General features: G+C 37.1%; 1 protein-coding gene across 2 annotated transcripts; it reads right to left on the bottom strand.

Annotated features, from left to right (window-relative positions):
• Positions 1 to 5,942: 5,942 nt before the first annotated feature.
• pcgf6 (polycomb group ring finger 6) lies at positions 5,943 to 14,469 on the bottom strand. 2 transcript variants are annotated; one of them, XM_017462967.3, is made up of 11 exons: positions 14,159 to 14,469; positions 13,667 to 13,710; positions 11,842 to 11,941; positions 10,046 to 10,142; positions 9,623 to 9,678; positions 9,457 to 9,516; positions 9,191 to 9,308; positions 8,952 to 8,979; positions 8,773 to 8,871; positions 6,495 to 6,581; positions 5,943 to 6,374 (listed from the first exon to the last, which is right to left on the bottom strand). In XM_017462967.3, exons 2-11 carry the CDS (start codon positions 13,688 to 13,690, stop codon positions 6,327 to 6,329), a joined length of 717 nt encoding a protein of 238 aa, XP_017318456.1. In that variant the 5' UTR covers positions 13,691 to 13,710; positions 14,159 to 14,469; the 3' UTR covers positions 5,943 to 6,326. The 2 variants fall into 2 exon arrangements, with proteins under 2 accessions (XP_017318456.1, XP_017318446.1); XM_017462957.2 differs by lacking the exon at positions 13,667 to 13,710.
• Positions 14,470 to 14,542: the final 73 nt, after the last annotated feature.

Raw genomic sequence — 14,542 nt, 5'->3', positions numbered from 1 at the left:
TAATTCTACAGCATACAAAGACATCCTAATCAATTGTGTGCTTTCAATCTTGTGTGTACAGTTTAGGGAAGAACCACATATGGGTGTGATAGTCAGGTGTCCACATACTTTTGACCATATAGTGAATATACAAGGGAAAAAAAGCACTAACTCTGGGCAGGCTGTGTAACTATGGTCATAACACAGCTGCAAAAACAATAAAGAATAGAACAAAATTAAATCAAGGATAATAATGAACTATCAGTGAAAACAACTCCCAAAGGTGTTAAACATAAACCTAAATTAACCCTGTTCCAACTGTTTATCTGTTCATGTATGTCTGAAATTAAGGAATCATTATATGAAGTGTCAGGAATGTAAGTGTGTGGACAAGCTCTTTCTATTCTTATGTCCTCTGTCTAGATTTCTTGCTGTGGAGATTCCCAGGAACTTTACAGTAAACACCAAAAACACATCACTTCATGGAAAAATCAGCTTATATGCAACACAGTTTATTTGCAATACTACACAGATTAAATGACTATATGTTATACCTAAATATTGTTAAGCATTGCAGTTTTGCCTTCTTCATCTGATTTTATTGTTAATATAGTTTGCCCAGTGACTTAATCCCCAAAGTGCAAGAATGGTGTGGAAAAACGCCATGTTGCATTTACTTTAATTTATGGAGAACCTCAGGAGAGTCAATGCCTTTTTATCTGGAAAGCTATCATCCTCAGCTGGCACTCGGCACTATAGTTAAGCAAGTACTGTAGGTAGGCTTGTGCGATATAACAATATTAACCTCCCCACATGATATTTTGACATGATATCCAGTGAAGCAGATTGCCAAATCTACCAAATCTGCCAATTCTGTTCAAGTGCAATTTTCTAACATACAGTATTACTAATCAAGGTGAAATGCTCTTACAACGACCTAAGATCAAGCCAGGAGCAACCTGCTATGTCATAGGCACTGCCTGACAATGCCCTACTAACCCCTTAATGACACTAGGGAGTTCAATTGGCTGTGCAATCACTCTGCATTTGCTTCAGGAATTGCAATTTTCTATTATATAAGAAGTTTCTATTCTTCTTCTTCTACTTCTTCTTCTTCTTCTTCTTCTTCTTCTTCTTCATATTATTATTATTATTATTATTATTAATATTATTATTATTATTATTATCATCATCACCAAATACTTCAGTTATCCAATTTGCCTTCTCTCTTGAACAAAAGAAAACAAGTTTTGGTATGTGACATTTTTCTTGGTGATGAATGCCACATTGCTTGTAAATGCTTGTAATCAAATAACCGCCTTTTTGTTTTCTTTTGTACAGATCCAATGTCAGGGCTCCACACGTTTTTAGGAACCTTCCCAGAACCATCCTTTGCCTCAGCTGTGCTGAACTGAAAATTGACCATCTCAAATATTGTAGTTTCTTTTGTGTACAATAGTGTTAGATGTATTTCTGAGTTTAATTTCTTGTACTGCTATAACAACATTGCAACTGCTTTTGGATTATCCTGATTATACTGTATATTTAATATAATTATGACTAAATAAACATGAGTATTGGTAAGAACATCACCATTTACACAGACAGCAACAAGTGTACTGTATCATCTGAGAAATATTATTCTTCTTCCTCTTATTAATAATGAAATAAATATTTTTTAATGCCTAACCCAGTTATACTCATAGACTAATTTGCATATTCATTTATACATCATGAGTATTGATATATGAAATGACAAAATAGGGTACATGAAGAACAAAAATTTTGCCTAGAATATAATAAAATAAAATAGACTACAGTTTAATTAGATGTTATCAACCCATTGGTGTTCCTTGTGTTTGTGTGTTTATTCTTTCTTTCTGTGTGTATTGTGTATGTGCTGTTTAGGCCATTTCAGTTTTTCCAGGTACGGTCCATTCCAGGTCCAATCCTGTGTCCAGACCACCCTTTCCCTGTGGCTTGTTACTCTCTGTCATAGCTTTGATTATTTGTCAATTATACATTACTGTACACTGAAATTCTTCTCTTCACATACCCAAGTTTCTTATCCCATCTTCCTCGTGAATGCTGAAGGAGTCAGCAGTTTAGACTCATTACCTTGTGCTCACTTGACGTGTTGTTTGTGTGCTAGTAGTTATTTGTCATTGAGTGATTCTAGTATATGACCCCAAGCTTGTTTGTGCCCTTTGGTTTTGACTACAGATTGTATACATTTCCTATTGTGTAAATATTGTAGCATTTATAAATATTTGTGTATATGTTACCCAAGTCACCGGCTGTAGAGTTTGGCTGCTATTTATGTTGGGTTTTATCTATGTTTTAGTTAGTCAGGGAGAAAAGGGAAGCCACAAGTCATTTGTTTATCATCTTCTTCTTCTTCTTTTTTTTTTAATAGATAAGACAGCTTCCTTTTGCAACATTTGTTTTGGGTGTTTGTTGTTTTGGCCTGGGCTGGCTTGAAGCAATACCAGCAACTGGAAATATTGTCTACAACGTATTTCATAAAAGATCATTTGTGTCATTGTCCTCATTTTCACCCACATTTCTTATTTCACCTTTCTCTTATCAGCCCCAACCCTAGACTGGGGCATAACAGAAATTGTGAGATGGTGAAAATTAGGAAAATGACATAAATAGAAAAACTAGATTATATAATTTATTTCTTAAATAATATATTTCTTATAGAAATAAGTCATCTTTGATCATGGCTCTACAAACAAAATTTTTTACAGTTACAAAATACTATACTTTCTATCAAGAATGCAGACAAAAAGAAGCAGTGTGGCCAATCGTCGCGCTTTAAGTCATAGAAAATTACCAGTTAAAATACGCCTGGAACCCATGGGGTAATGTTGTCTGGGAGCAACATGGCTATGATTGATATTATTCGTTCTGCAGCTGCCATCTGTTCTGCAACAAATCAGAATGCAGCTAATAAATATTAGGGTGAAATCAGGTATATTGGGACAATAGGTAAATCAAGACAGTTTAACTTAGCAGAAGTTATTTTCTGATAAGTGAAACTCAATACTTTTGTTCCTAAGCCCTTAGAGGAACTGCTTGATGAAAGACACATGGCTTAATTGATGTGACACCATATGGGGGTGTGATCACTGATCAGCATCAAACAGGAAGTTGACAGCAAAAATCGATAACCTATGTTGATTATATACACCGATCAGACATAACATTAAAACTACCGGCCTAATATTGTGTAGGTCCCCCTTGTGCCACCAAAACAGCTCTGACTCGTTGAGGCATGGACTCCACAAGACCTCTGAAGGTGTGCTGTGGTATCTGGCACCAAGACGTTAGCAGCAGATCCTGTAAGTTGTAAGGTGAGGTCTCCATGTTGTTTGTTCAGCACATCCCACAGATACAGTCTGATTGAGATCTGGGGAAGGCCAAGTCGACTCCTTTGTCATGCTCCTCAAACCATTCCTGAACATTCCTGGACCAGACAGGCTTCCCAGGTGCATTAGTGGGCCTTGGGCGCCCATGACCCTGTTGCCGGTTCACTAGATGTCCTCTCTTTAACCACTTTTGGTAGATTTTAACCACTGCATACCAGGAACACTCCACAAGAGCTGCTGTTTTGTGCTCTCCTCTGACCCAGTCATCTAGCCATCACAATTTGTCCCTTGTCAAAATCACTCAGATCCTTATGATTGCCCATTTTTCCTGCTTCGAACACATCAACATTGAGAACTGACTGTTCGCTTACTGCCCAATATGTCCTTGACAGGTGCAACTGGAATGAGATAATCAGTGCTATTCACCTCACCTGGCAGTGGGTTTAATGTTATGGCTGATCAGTGTAAATTCTCCCTTGTTGATGATGGCAGAGAATAACTAAAGAAGGTGACAGCATGAAGGCCAAATTACCTAATAACTTGAATATGCTGGTTGCCGCACTTCTTCACATGCATATGATTCTTCCAAGTTTTATACTGAGCCCCTAAAGGATCACAATGAACTTTTTTTTTATATATATACATTTGCATTACCTCACAATAATTTTGCATTGTCTGGGATCCTTGCTTTAGTCTCTCCATGGGTACACACCCAGCAGTGTCCTATACCACGATGGCTGCACTTACTGAATTTTCCTTAGAAACTGGATTAAAATATTGAGATATATTTTCAATCTGAAATTTGCATTCTGAAACTTTTTAAATGAAAGAACTTCTTGAGGATAGTACCGATAACTAACTGCAAAGAATTTATGTAGGAAGGTGTGCAGGAATCTGTGTACGTTTGATCAGTGAGATGGATCCAAGAGTAGTTTTACAGAGGAAATGATCAATTCAATATTATTGCAAGGGAATGCAAGAAGTATTAAAAAAAGGGAAAGATATCTCATCATGACCCTTCAGAGATTCAGTATTTTTATTTGTTTAATGGAATTTTGAATGCATGCTCTGTCCATGGTCCTGAACTTGGCTCAGACTAGTTGGGCGAGCCTAATTCCAAATAAAGAGTATTCCACTAGAGGGATTTTCCAGGTCAGATCGGTTAATGTGATTGTGCACTATATCATATTTATATTTAGCTACATGTTTATAGTTATCCTACTATTGAGCAAGCAAAATTAAATAAAAAATTAAGTCTGCTCATGGGTGTCTCAAGCGATGCCAGGGGCCTGGGTAAAGTGGTGTGCACATACAAATACGCTATAGAACTGAATAACCAGCCTGCTAATGATAGCAAGTAATGATTGCCAATAAAGAACTGTACCTTTGCTGAGCCAGATCTTCTTTGCAGCAGTGAAGTACATGTGAAGTACACAACAGTGTGTACATAGCAAATTAAAATGCACTACAATGAATAATCTATAATGAAATTGGGGTATGCTACTTACATGGAAATATGTGCAGGTGACACAGAAACTGCTCTTTTGGTGCAAAAATACAACTTGTAACAGCAATCCATTTGGATAAAATTATATATATATATATATATATATATATATATATCTCAGAAATATATGCATTTCATGCATATATTACATGTAGCCCTGAGCATGATAGTGAATAGGTTTCTACATGGCATATGACAAATACAACATCTAATATTTCTATAAAACCCTAAAAAATTATGAATAAAATGCACAAATAAAAAATACTTTGCATATGCCTATAAGACAGCAGCCAGCAGGTGATTACTGATACCGTTGTCCACCCCCACCATTGTTGATGATGAGTAACATAATGAAAGAAAATTGTGTTGTCTGTGTGCTTTTCTATTATATTACCTCCCCAACAGACTTTTTAGACTGTTTTCTTAGTCTGTGACCTAGTGAACCAGTATCAGGATGTATTTATTGATAGATACTTGAAAGCAATTCTGTAAGTTGCTCTGGATAAGGGTGTCTGCCAAATGCCGTAAACATAAATGTAAAATAAATTTCTCATAAACACTGACAAATCTGCCCTTTTTTTTTTTTTTAAATAGTTGCTTGATGCTACCCACAAAAATATTTTCCCCCTCCATTTAAGATATATACACCTCCCATCTCCCCTGAAGCTGAGCAAATGAACTAAGTGGCTCAATATTCAAACCACTTTATATAATCTTACAAAATGTATTAAAACATGACTGTATGGCCTGCTTATTAACTGAAGATATACTGTAAATGTCATGGTGAGCATTTAGTGACATAGTTGTCATAAAATAAAATATCTTGGCTATACCAAAAATGGTAAGGTTGTGCCAGATGTCCAGGAGAGTTTAATTCCTCTATCCCTGACTCTTTGTGCTTCACCTCCCATTCACTTTTTCGAACAGCGAGCTTAGAGGCAACTTAAATACTCCAAGAGACACACTTAACTTTAAAAACATTATTGCATCGAATTTTCAGAAGAGTGTCATGCACAATTTAATGCTCAGCATTTTAATTTTGATGCAGAGAAGTCCTAATAAATCACACCAAGAGGTTGTGGTTTAAGAAAAACTCTGGCACTTTTAATCCAACTCTTTTTGGCCAAAAGCACAAATATTCAAATATATATTTATTGGGTGGAAAACAGATGCATTGGATTTAGATCATTACAAAAGACACAGTTAATTTTCACTGGCTTTACAGTCTCTCTTATACATATGTTTTTTCCATAAAGTTTAGTGTTTCTATAAATTACAAAATTGCATTAAAGAATTAAAGAAAATAAAAACTGAGAACATGGAAAAGTATTAATAGTTAAACAACTGAGAATTATTTTCAACAGGAAGCAATACGTGAAAAAGATTTCTTTTTATGCTTCTTACAGTGTATAGAATAACCCTTTGGTCCCTGTAGATAAGAGGTTAGATAAATCACAGTCTTCTGTTCACTGAGTAGGCAGCACAAGTCCAAACTGTAACACCAGCATTCCATCCTTAGATCGTGGGGAGTGGAAAAAAGCAGTCACTTAGCTGTACAGTTCCAGTTACTATACTCAAATACGAATAGTTACAGGCTAATTTACATGCATGATTAGAGTTTAACTGATACTCACCTGTAGGGCATTTTCTCCCACTGTGCTTTGTACTTCCCTCAAAGACTGACACTGCTCTAAGAGATGCTCTCCACAAACAACATCCACCTGACCGAGAAAGAAAAGCCGTCGGTTTCATTTCAGTCTATTACAAGGCAAAGTGAGGTCAAATCCCAATGAGATGTGTATTGACATATCTGGGTTATGTCTCTTAAGGGATGAATTTTAAATGGAATCCCCAGATTAGCATATATTAAACAACATTTGGTTGGGTTTCAATCATGCCATATTGTCTTCTTTCTCTTGGTTTCAGCCTCATGTCTCAAGAGACTGCAGGCACAATGCATTTCTCTCTCTCTCTCTCTCTCTCTCTCACTCTCAATTAACCTTACAACATTTGCTTTCAATTCTCTGTCTAGGGAAAGATTAACTTTAGCCACAGAAGTCAGTAAGTGACAGTCAAGAAATTACCTTAAGCCACTTTTACATGCATGTTCAATCATACTATTCTGCTTTTAGTAATAGACACTTTTGGCCATTACAAATTCAAAACTGGAATATTACAAAATGGGTCATAAAAAGCTACCACATTCAACTGAATTTCCCGTGCTTGAAATGCTAATGAAGGAAAAGGCCGAAGTCCGATCTGTTCGAACGATTTCCACCCGAGAATTTTTTATATCTTATACTTATTCTGGTAAATATAATGCATGTCTCAAGAAAATGTTGTAACTTATTCTCAGGCTTAAGGTAATTTCTTGACTGTCACTTACTGACTTCTGTGGCTAAAGTTAATCTTTCCCTAGACAGAGAATTGAATGCAAATGTTGTAAGGTTAATTGAGAATGAGAGAGAGAGAGAGAAATGCAATGTGCCTGCAGTCTCTTGAGACATGAGGCTGAAACCAAGAGAAAGAAGGCAATATGGCATGATTGAAACCCAACCAAATGTTGTTTAATATATGCTGATCTGGGGATCACATTTAAAATTCATTAACTCTTAGTCTGCAGTCATTATGGTCTGATACATATCATTAAACAAGAATATGAATAGTGAACAGTGCAATTTTCTTCACTGTTATAAAAAAAAAAGAAAAAAGAAAAAGATGTATTAATTAAAACTACCAACAGTGCTTGGTGAGTCTGGCACACTTATTCAAAAGACCAGTGTCTTATCAGGACCTTGGATAAGAGAACCTTAATTAAATGACAGTTTTGGGGTGAAGTATGACATGGGGATGGATAGAAACAGTTAAGAAAGTCTTTTCGCAGTACTTTTTTTTTTTTTTTTTTTTACATTTTTTTTGCATCTAAAGCAGTTAGAACATTTTCTAACTTTGTCAAAGATCAAGTCTTTTCGCAGTACTTATTTTATTTAAATTTTTTTTTTTCACATTTTTTTTGCATCTAAAGCAGTTACAACATTTTCTAACTTTGTCAAAATGATCGAGCTATGAAACCAAAAACCACCACTATCCCAGGGAGCATCGGGCACAAGGCAGGGTACACCCTGGACAGTTTGCCAATCCATCACAGGGCACAATCACATACCACGCCAATCACATACCAATCACATACCACGCATGTCTTTGGACTGCGGGAGGAAACCCGTGCTGCGTCTCCCCGTGCCGCAGCATGGGGAGAACATGCAAACTCCGCACACACGTGGCCCCGGCGGGAATTGAACCCCAGACCCTGGAGGTGTGATGCCTAACATATTGTGAGAGGCAACTGGCCTTAGTGTTACAAGGATGGACATTTTTACTCAGGCTTTAGTTACATTTATTCACTTTCCAGGCACTGCCAGTATACAGGTGAGACAGGATACAATGCAAGCATATACCTGAGCAGTTGAGGGTTAAAGGTGTGTTACTCATGGGCCCCAGTGGTTCTCTGGTAGTCCTCGGATTTGAAAGCTCAATATTCTAATCACTAGCTCAGAAACTGAATGACTAAGCCAGCAGTGTCCCAAAGTGGGCTTTCACTTTGGGACAATCAACACTAAGCTTATAGCCCTCATTAAATGTCTTGTATTTTCCTGTGCTTAATTACAATATATAATATGTTTTCATTTTATATTTTAAAATACAGTGATGTGTGTTAGTGTTACAGTATAGTGTATACAGTCATGTGACTACTATCATCTCAAACCCGGACAGTGCATGCCCACAATTAACAAAGACTGAGGTCACCACACACACACACACACACAACACACTATATAAACTGTAAGCTACTTGACAATTGTTTATGCAAAGCAATGCAACACATGCCATAAATTATACAATATTCTGCTGTACCTTCAAATTTGGACTCAACTCCATCTTCCTTCGGATAAAGAGCTCCACATGACGAATGGTGGCTTCACCTGAGACACGGATATACTTTCTCTCCAAAGGCTGCACATAGAAAACCTCATCATATCGATAAACCCTACTTGACCAACGCATCATGAGTGCCATTATAAACCAAAATATACCTTATAATTCTCAATGCCCTCCTCAGCTCTGTGAATCAAAGATGTAATAAACACAGAACAGTTAGAAAGGAGAAATATATTTGACGTGTACTTTACACTTACTTCAACCGGCCATTATTGAATTGTTTCTGAAGTTTAACTCCATCTAGTGGTGAAATTCCTATTTGCAATCCTCATAATAAATTACACTGAAAGGTGCGAGCATCATGCCCCAGACACAGGAAAACAAGAGCATTTACCCAACAAAATCCAGCATTAGAGACACATCAAGCTCTGGAGGAATGGTGAAAACAGACTGTGGCATGTAGTCTCTCTGTTTCTGTTTCAGAAGCTTTATTGGAAGCATACTTGGAGCTGCTATTAAAGAAGAAATAGTGACACAAGGGTATTTGATCATTAATTCAGAATACAGAAGAGACCTAAAATGGGTACTCCGAGACCACCAGCTCAAATTTAAACACTCATATACAATCTTTGTTTAAAATAAAATAAAAAATAACCAAACCTGGTTTTGGGATCGGCAGACCTCTCTCTTTGTAAAACGCATAAATTTGTGCCCTCTCCACTTGAATGTGGATCCAAAGACAATTCAAGAAAAACAATAAGCAAAATGAATCATTTTGGAACATGAGAATAGGTTGCCAGATACGTCAAGTAAAATAACACCTTACCTTCCTCCAAATATGGGACTGTCTTATAAACAATATCTTGTAACAACCTGTCAGGTCTGTGAAATAAACAGACAGATTAGACAACAAATTATTAGACAATGGCTACATGTACATGCTGGAAAATCAGCCATGTGGAAAAACGTGAACAAATCCACTACTGTTCCAGGAGAGCAGCATAATTTACACCCAAGGGATTGTTGTGATCATAACAACAAACTCTCAAGGGTCCCATTTTGATCAGAGAACAGTGAAAAATATATTTTGATCACATGAAATTCTGCACTTGCTTCATTTCACGTTGTTCTTTTAAAGGTTAAACTAATATTTTATATTATATATTATATACAAGTTAGTAATATATAACTTTAAACTACCATGAATTACAAAGAAAGGGACTTCAACGCTAATACAATATAGTAATACCTTATATTGTATAATGGTTGTGTTTGATGAACCACGATGCTACAGTTGGGACACCTGTTGCTGCAGAAGAAGTGCTTGACAATGCAACTTTTACAGACTGTGAATAAAGAAAATAAAGACAGTGATGTGTTTGTAGTTGTAAACGGCTAGCCAGAAACAAAACGGACGTGTACATTATCTACATTGGGGAAAATAAGCATTGAACAGGTCAACATTTTTTTCTGTAAATACATTTCCAATGAGGCTATTCACATGAAATTTTCACAAGAGTATTAACTCAAGACAGGATTCACACAATTAAAGTCCATAAATAAAGTTGTGTGTAATAAAGTGGAATGACGCAGAAAAAAATATTGAACACACTAAGAAAAAGCAGTTCTCCAAGGCAAGGTAAGGCAAGGAACCAGCTGAAATCCGTAAGTAATTATACCTCCTATATGTGCAAATTAATATCAGCTGGGTTAGTAAACTGATGGTCTACAAAAAGGCTTTTCGTTACCAAGGTGCCAAACAAGAAACTTCTCATGATGAGTAAAAGCAAAGTGCTCTCCTAAGAACCTTATTGTTGCAAAACATATTGATGGAATCAGATACAGATGTATTTCAAAACTTCTGAATCCTCCAGTAAGCACCATCCATCCATCAGTCCATCTTCTACCACTTACTCCTTCTTCAGGGTTGCGGGGAGCCTATCCCAGGGAACATCGGGCACAGGGCAGGGTGCCAGTCCATCGCAGGGCACAATCACATACACACTGACACACCCATACATACACTACGGACACTTTAGACACGCCAATTGGCCTATTATGCATGTCTTTGGACTGGGGGAAGAAACCAGAGTACCCGGAGGAAACCCCGCAGCACGGGGAGAACATGCAAACTCTGCGCACACATGGCGCACAATCGAACCCCTGGAGGTGTGAGGCGAACGTGCTAACCACTAAGCCACCGTGCGCCCAGTAAGCACCATTGGGGCCATTATCCATAAGTGGAAGCAATATCACTCCATCATCAACCAGCCATGCACAGGAGCTCCTTGCAAGATTTCTGACCAGGGAGTCAGAAGAATAGCCCAAGAGCCAAGGACCACTCAGAAAGAGCTCCAGAAACACTTGGAGGCAGCAGGTGCCATCATCACAGAGAAAACAATAGGCAACGCTCTCCACTGCTCATGCTCACCCTGCCAGACTCCATTACTAAAGAAAAGTATGTCGAAGCTCGTTTAAAGTTTGCAACAAGTCATTTGGACTCATTCAAAAAAAATCAGGGTGTTAGAATGGCCCAGTCAATCACCTGACTTGAATCCAATTGAACAACATTTAAAGACAATATGTTTAGAAGAATGGGCCAAAATCACACCTGAATACTGAGGCCGATTAATTTCTTCATACAGGAAGGGTCTTGAAGCGGTCATTACAAACAAAGGCTTCTCCACTAGGTAAATAAATTTCAGTTAGCGTGTTCAACACTTTTTTCCTGTGTCATTCTGCTTTATTACACATAACTTCAGCTATGGACCTTAATGTTTGGATTTCTTTATATGTGTGGATTTCTTGAGTTAATAACAAAGTCTGGTGAAAAATTAATGTGAATAGCCTCACTGGAAATATATTTACTAAAAAAAAAAAATATTGATGCGTTCAACACTTATTTCCCCCACTTTGTGTCAGGGTCGTTCATTTCAATTCTTGGATGCCCAGTGCTGTGATGACTCTTCTTTATCACACCCACTGAGCTCACAAATAACTGGCCAGTACAATCGGTGAGGAGATCACTAGGACTCCAACACTTACATGTATGAAGACATTCAGTGATGGTGGTAGCATCGATGAAGAAGCCATTGCAGAGACCACAACGAATATAAGGGTACAGATCCCTCAGTGGTAGTGAACGCTTCAAGACAGTGGGGGGAAAAAAACATAATTGATCAGATAAATAAGGAATAAAACACAATGTGGCATGCTACAGTGTGTTATTTAAGCAATACTGTGGGAACAAGAGTGCTGTTGCACTGAATATCAGCACAACTAAAGGCCATGAGGCTATAGGAAATCACATCTGTATTCATATTCAGTACAACAGCAAGATTGGGAGTGTGATATTTGTTTTTATATAACAGTTCTATAAATTATAAATCTATAAAGAAATTATTATTGAGTAACTGACATTTCAGACACAGTATGGCCAAATGTTTTGTATATTTTTTCTCCATAATTAAAAATGGAAGCCACATATGGAAATAGCATAGTGTGTTGCCATGCAAAGCACAGACTAACTGACAGTCTGTAGAAACGATTTTATTATAATGACCTATAGCCAGAACTGGTATTTTATGTAGTGAACACAAACAGGCACAGTGATACAAACAGTGAAATGTGCCAGTACATACTAAATATCACCATTTATGGAATGCCGTTTGACCAGTCAAATTAGTATACGGGAACTAACTTTGTATAAAATAATCCACAATGGTGTGTGCCGAATTGTAATTTTTTCCCCAATTTACACCACACTCAGTAAGTTTACATGTACAACCATAATTCGATATTAACCCGATTAAGACAATACTCTGATTAAGAAACTGGCATGTAAACAGCGATTATTGATGACCTCAATCCGGCTAAAATCATACTCGAAGTAAACACAAATCGAATTACGACATGTGGAGTACTCCTGATTTAGTCGCATCAACGTGCATTACAGACATGTACACACCTTAATCACACTATTAACGTCGTGTGGGAGTTTTCACCGCATTTTGAGACAGGACACGATCACACACGGCAAACAAGAGTGCACGACTGCATCCGAAACCACATACTTACCTACTATATAGTAGGTGAAACACACGTATTTCTATATACTATATAGTAGGTAAGTACGTGATTTTGGACGCAGTCCACGGCTTCAAGCAGTCGTCTATTTGCACATACAGCATGACAAATAATCAACTGCACTTGCAGCTTTCATAAAATTAAAAATGAAACACCCAAAACTGTATACGGTACCATAACGAAGAAGAACCGTATATTGATATGTGAAATTCTGGAGGAACGTCGGACGGCATGGCGTGGGGACGTGATGACGTGTGCCGTTAATCGATCTATGTTCTATAACATGCAAAACGGGATGAAAGGAGTATTCTAAAAGCAACTCATGTAAACACCTTAATCATAATATTGTCTTATTCAGAATAAGGTCAATAATTAGATTACTGCTGTCCATGTAAACGTAGTCACTAATTTGTCAAGAATTGTAATTTGTAATGTATTACTGAATAGCACTTTTTAACCATTTATGATTACATTTAACTTTGCGGCACATTCTGTGAGACAAGTTCCTGTTATCACTGTTGTTATAGCAGCTATAAACAGTCATTCCCTCAGCAGCCTCCCCTTTATTTCTCTCTTTCTAAGTTAATAAGACCAAAAATAGGCAGCATGTCATGGTACAGAGAAAATGGAAAGTGCAAAGCCCATTCACTCTGAAAAAAGATGATAATAATAATAATAATAATAATTATCTTTATCAAATTTCTCAGTAATCAATTAGTCAGTCTCTCTCTCTCTCCACACAAACAGTTCCCTATACAGTTTTCAAAAAATTGCGCTCAATTACCAAAAACGTCGGTTGAGTCAACATGGTAGTTATCTGGTGGCCAGCTGACAGACATAAAATGCAGAAAACAAATAAACATGTCTGAAATATCAAAACATTAAAGTATCATCTTTTATTTCATTAATAGGACTTTTTTTGTTGTTGTTGTTGAAGAAATCCATTAATTCCAATAAAGGACATTTTAAATGATGGTATATTGTGTGTATGGGTCCATATGGTATAAAAACATCACAATTTTCACACATGATTTGATAGTTTATTTAATTAAATATCAGAAATCTAAAAGATGTGCAAGAAAGAACCAACACTTCTCAGTTGGTTTTAGGACTATAAGTCATTCTCTTCAAATGCTATTCAAGTTAGAAACCAATGTCGTATGTAACTTTACAGACGGCCCCGTAAAATTTGCGAATATCGAGCATCCAACGTCAAGCCAACTTTATGCCAGTGAAACTTGTAAGACTTGTTAAGAGTTAAATGTTAAAGGTGTACCTCTGCACAGGTGATCATGTTCTCTGGTGCTTTCTCTTGATCTTCAGCGCCGCTGCACGAGCCCTCGCCCAAACTTTCGTTTCCCTCACAGCTGTCGTCCATTCTTCTTCACTATTTTTTTTTTTTAATAAATGTATTTTTTTTTCTTAAATATTCGGTTAGTTTCAGATAAACATAACTATATTTTGCTTTGGGTTCCAAAGCGTTTAGCATGCGTTACAGCAAACAAATGAACTTTAACAGCGCTTCTCCTCACACCCGGTTGCTACAACATTCAATCCCGCGAGTTAAGCTTTGCGCGCGACAATAACAACACAAAGCTGCCGCGTGCAGATTTGTACATAATAAAAGTCCACATAAAAGTGTTTTTTTTTTTTTTTTTTT

This window comes from Ictalurus punctatus, chromosome 3 (assembly GCF_001660625.3).
Source record: "Ictalurus punctatus breed USDA103 chromosome 3, Coco_2.0, whole genome shotgun sequence".
Taxonomy (NCBI): Eukaryota; Metazoa; Chordata; class Actinopteri; order Siluriformes; family Ictaluridae; genus Ictalurus; species Ictalurus punctatus.
Note: the sequence above shows the minus strand (reverse complement) of the source record. Positions and strands in the feature narration are given on the sequence as shown.

What these genes read in the sequence shown, in the direction of transcription:
- pcgf6 (XM_017462957.2), bottom strand. Translation starts at nt 14,260, where the DNA reads ATGGACGACAGCTGTGAGGGAAACGAAAGTTTGGGCGAGGGCTCGTGC. An exon ending in CTAATGCTGGATTTTGTTGG is followed by an intron (nt 8,980 to 9,190) that starts GTAAATGCTCTT and finishes TTTGATTCACAG; the next exon opens with AGCTGAGGAGGGCATTGAGA. An exon ending in AGTTGAGTCCAAATTTGAAG is followed by an intron (nt 6,582 to 8,772) that starts GTACAGCAGAAT and finishes TTTCTCGGTCAG; the next exon opens with GTGGATGTTGTTTGTGGAGA.